Below are 5,227 nucleotides of genomic sequence, written 5' to 3' on the forward strand. Positions count from 1 at the left end.
CTATTGTTCGAGACTTACAAAGAATGTTAGGTTTGCATGTGTGGTAGCTTTGTGGAAGGACTAGTCTATACACCTAAAAACACATCTGAGATTTTTTTTGCCTCCACGTTAACCCTTCACTACCCACATCTCTTATGAGATTTCAGGCTCCAAGCTGCTTGTCATTTTTAACATCAAAATCTTTTAGTTAATTTTCTTGTCAAGTATATATTTTTTCCTTCTCAGTGTGTATATAAACAATAGCCAAAATATACAGCAGTCAGGAAAACATATGTGAAAACACATAATTATAAACACTTCTTCGGCCAGAGTTCAGGCCCTGAAATTCAATAACATGTCAGGAGGCGACTCCAGAGCTGTTGGTCACATGGCTTTGTAATATGTAAACTCTGCTGTCCCGTCCTAGGAGATTTCCAGATTCAAGCCAATCATCATGATGAACTGGGTCTCGTTTTAGAACTTCGAGATCATTATATTTACTGATTTCTGTGCCACATGCCCTAGAAATCACCCTATTCTAAAACTGAATTTTAGCGTAGTTTGCTTCATCAACCAGAAGCATAAACCACGCTTAATATAATAACTCCTTTAATCTACTAGTACATTTGTTCCATGAGGGCAGGAATTCAGTGCCTGGCAACTGTGGGGTCTGTACTTAGCAGCTAATAAATGAGTATGTCATACTAACATGAGTCAGTTTTGAAAGTCAATTTCTTAGGCTTCTGATATTCTAAGAGTTTTTACATGAGAGGGCATAGGTATATCACAAGTTTTCAATGAATCTGGCAGTATCATTACATTATTAAGACCCTCATTAGATTTCTCTTCCTTCAAGGAAGGACCTAGGCCTTATGTGTCTTTTTAATGCCTCTTGGCATTAAACCAATTCTGGTGCTGACTAGAAGGACATAGTTCACCTCCAAAATGCTATGATCAATGAATAAATTATGAATTTTGTTACATTTATCTTAGGTTGAGGTCTTTATCTCTGCACAAGAAAGTTGTGTAGAAAGGAATAAACTGATGAAAACAAGATCAATAGATGTAAATAAAAAATTTAGATGTTAATCTTTTTTCACTTGGCAAATGGGTTATGATTTCTCCATATTACCCTAAAGTAATAAAATAGCAGTTCCCTAAAAATGTACAGTAAAATTTTTTCAGTAATTTTTATTAATTTTTTTCTTTACTTTCATCTCAACTCGTGAATTCTTTCATATAAGAAAAAAAAGACTTCGTCCTCTCGGGACTCAGACCTAGTTTGAGGCGACATGGCTAAACGCACCAAGAAGGTCAGAATCGTGGGCAAATACGGGACTCGTTATGGTGCCTCCCTCAGGAAGATGGTAAAGAAGATTGAGATAAGCCAGCATGCCAAGTGCACTTGCTCCTTCTGTGGCAAAACCAAGATGAAAAAACGAGCTGTGGGGATCTGGCATTGTGACTCCTGCATGAAAACCGTTGCTGGTGGCGCCTGGACCTACAACACCACTTCTGCGGTCACAGTAAAGTCTGCCATCAGAAGACTGAAGGAGTTGAAAGACCAGCAGAAGCGCCGCTGTTTGAAACATTGCTAGCCTATAATAAATGGGTTAATTTATGTAACACACACACACACACACACACACACACAAAAAGACTTCGAGGACTTCTGTTACTCATTTTGATAACTGTTTGATGGCTGATATAAAACACAAGTGGGCGCAGGCAGAAATAATAATAACAACTGCAACGCTTACTTGAACAATATGAAAAGGATTTTCACGTTTATTGTTGTCTTAGAGAAGTGACCAGAGTGTTTACTACTTCTAAAAGAAATGGAGCAAATGACTTCCTTTTATAATCTGTTCAGAAACCTTTCCTTTCATAGGTATACCACTTGAAATTCAAAGATCCAGTACAAATACATCACTATAAATACATTTATAAAGTAACGGTATTGTCTTTTAAAAGAAAGGCAGAACTTAAATGTTCCCAACACAATCCTGTTCGTTGGGGAATTCAGCGTAGGAGGAGATCCTTATTTTCTCTATGCAGCCTTCTCTAACAACCTAGGAATTGGTTACTATTGAATAATATATAATATATAGAAGACATAAGAAAATATCAACACTATAGCATTTCTCATACTATGTTCCTTGTATTTCTTCCATGCCTCCCCCACCCCACCACCCAAAGAAGATGGGTCCTTCATCAAAGGACAGGTTATTTCACTCATCATTTTCATTCCCAGTACCTAGTAGGGTATTATAACAATAATAAGAGGCCTTGATAGATGTTAGATGAATAAATGAACAAGGGGATAAACTAAAAATATTTCAATTCTGCTAAAAAGTTTTCTGAAGCTCTTTTTTTTTTTTTTTTTAAGATTTTGAGAGAGAGACAGTGAGAGAGAACATGAGTGAGGAGAAGGTCAGAGAGAGAAGCAGACTCCCCGTGGAGCTGGGAGCCCGATGCAGGACTCGATCCTGGGACTCCGGGATCATGACCTGAGCCGAAAGCAGTCATCCAACCAACTGAGCCACCCAGGCATCCCTCTGAAGCTCTTTTTTAAAAACTACCTTCAGAACTTTTTTTTGCAAATACCCAGTACAACTACATCACTATAAATACATTTACAAAGTAACAGTATTGTCTTTTAAAAGAAAGGCAGAACTTAAATGTTCCCAAGCAAATGATTGTATCTAAGCAAACGATTCTCATTACTTCATAGTGACCCCACATGTGTAAATTAAATTATATTCCACACTTTATTCATGAGACATGACTGTGATGTTTCCACAATGGAATTCATCCTTAAAAGGATGAAATTAATTGAGAATATCTAATAATCGTGCTTGAGGATCTGAAGGCAGCATTGACACCAGAATACACTTTCTCAAGAGGATAATCATGATGGAGGCCACATTTATCTCCATGACTTTTACCATCATTTTATAGATATGCTTAATGATAGAAAGTGTTTACCACTGTTCTGAAATAAATTAAGCCCAGCAATGATGAAGTCACACCATGCTCCCCATAGAAAATATAAGCAAAGCCATAAAAACAAATAGAGCAATTTATATGATGTCCATGTCAACTCATCTCTGACTCTAAGAGAGATGATAGAGACTTATAGGTGATGAATCCGTCCCCTTTTGTGAAGGATCTAATTAGAAAAATCCATTTAGCCTCAACAGCAGTTGTAATATTGAGCTGGAATTCCCCAAATGCCTCAAATGAGAAGGTTATATCTTAATTCCATTGCAGTCTTTGGCAGAAATACCTTTTTGGGGAATTCAGAAAGAGGCAAACTTGACTTAGTGCTGAGAAAAAGTCCTCTTTGTAGCACCAGTCTGAGCACAAGGACTTTCATAGAATATGACAGCTGTTTTCATACAGAATTCTACAGAGAGTTCACAGAGAAGTACAGCAGAGTGTAACCTAATAGACCACATTAGTGTATATTTTGTGTGTATTATATATACATGCATATTAGATTATACTCTAATCTAATATACTAATGGCAGAGGTCAAACTGAACTGCTAAGAGGAAGAAACTGGCTCCCTAACGAAACCTATGTAAAACCAGCCTTGGACAACAAAGCGCAAGATCACCTACACACACACCACACAGCACAACACACTCACACACACATCCTGCAGGGGCTACACCTGACGTATAGGTCAGACATCTCTGTCTTGGCTCCAAGAATCGAGAATCCCTTGAATTTTTAGTAAGGCCACATTCAGGGGCTGCAGGGAGGGAGGTGACTAACATTTCTGCAGTGCTGGAATCTTTGTTAGGGGATTCATTGACACTAAATCATTTTCACTTTCCTGCACAAACAATGTCAATTCTCATTTCTGTAATCCTTATGTATGTTGTCTCCATAACATGGAATATTCTTATACTTCCTCTTCACCTGGGTAGCTCCTGCTTTTCTGTTAAGATCTGCCTGTTGATCTCAAGTATCACCTTATCAAGAAGGATCCCTGACAGGCTCCCTTGCCCCCAGGGGGGGGTTGCTTGCTCATATCTGTGCTTCCATAATGCGTCCCTCTGTCCCAGCTCTCACCACTTTATACTTTAATAACCACTCTTGGGCTTCCCTCCCCTACTCAACCGCCATCAAGGATTTTTGACTTACATCATGCCTCACACTTAAAAGAAGCCTAGGAAATGTTTGTTAAAGCAATAAATGCAATAACTTCTTCATTGATTTAATATTATCCATAGCTCTGGTATCAGTTTCCCCAGCTTATGAGAGAAGAGATTGAGCTTGCAAAATCATTTAGGTTGTCCCAGTTCACATAGCTTATAAGGAACAATCAGGATTCACACTCTGAAATAATTAGAGAGCAAATTATCTTCCCTTTGCACCAGATTAAGAGATGGGAATTAAAGATGAGGAGCATTAATTCTTTATATGGACATAAGTAGCACGCAGGTCTGGTCTTAAACAGAGAGACCCACACAGTGAAAAGCCCATTGACCAGGAGGCTCTGTTTATCTCATCACCAATTCTCCTCCTAGAAGTATTTGGGATACTTGGCTAACTTGATGTTGAAGATCTAAAGCAATTAAATAGAGGGTCAATAGTCAGAACAAGTTCAAAATTCCAAGACAAACAAATCCAATTATTATATAAAGAAGAACAAAGTTTCGTAGAGTTTCTTTAGTGTCCAGATATTAATTTGTAGTCACAGAGAGCAATATTCCACTCCCAATATATTCTGATACAAAAGTTAACACCAGAATCTTTACATTTCAAGATGGTATAGCAGACATTTCTATCTCCTTATCGTTTAAAAAATTATCTCCAGACAGTAAGTAGAATAAGAAAGAGAAACACAAACTCTATGTTTAACCATATTAGGAGACACCTATAACCTTATTCTATAATGCATACAGAAAGAGGAATGGCCCCAAAGGAATGCAGGAGGGTTGGACTAAGTGCCTGTGGATGGCTCCATCGATGAGAAGCAAACTGAGTCATTCTGTGAAACTCGAGAAATGCTCAGGCATTGAAAACACCAAGAAGGCAGGGACAAAGAGGAGAGAAAGAACAGGGAGGTTATCTGAAGTCTATTTCAGAGTCAGTTACAGCTCCAGGTCCTACCCTTATCAACTGAAATCCTCCCCAGACCAGAGATAAGCGGTACAGACTCTGGAGAAACTGAACTAGAAAAACTCCGGCAGGAGGGACCCAGACATTCAGGACAGCAGATTAAAAATATGGCA

At 38.3% G+C, this 5,227-nt stretch overlaps 1 protein-coding gene across 1 annotated transcript; it reads left to right on the plus strand.

Moving 5' to 3' along the window:
- The first annotated feature begins 1,248 nt into the window (after positions 1–1,248).
- LOC132016282 (large ribosomal subunit protein eL43-like) lies at positions 1,249–1,577 on the plus strand. The gene has a single exon (XM_059397514.1). The coding sequence runs from the start codon at positions 1,272–1,274 to the stop codon at positions 1,575–1,577; it is 306 nt and encodes a 101-aa protein (XP_059253497.1). The 5' UTR covers positions 1,249–1,271.
- Positions 1,578–5,227: the final 3,650 nt, after the last annotated feature.

The sequence above is a fragment of the Mustela nigripes genome, chromosome 4 (assembly GCF_022355385.1).
Source record: "Mustela nigripes isolate SB6536 chromosome 4, MUSNIG.SB6536, whole genome shotgun sequence".
Classification (NCBI taxonomy): domain Eukaryota; kingdom Metazoa; phylum Chordata; class Mammalia; order Carnivora; family Mustelidae; genus Mustela; species Mustela nigripes.

Excerpts from the sequence above, each read along its gene's own strand:
- LOC132016282 (XM_059397514.1), top strand. The coding sequence starts at position 1,272 with ATGGCTAAACGCACCAAGAAGGTCAGAATCGTGGGCAAATACGGGACT.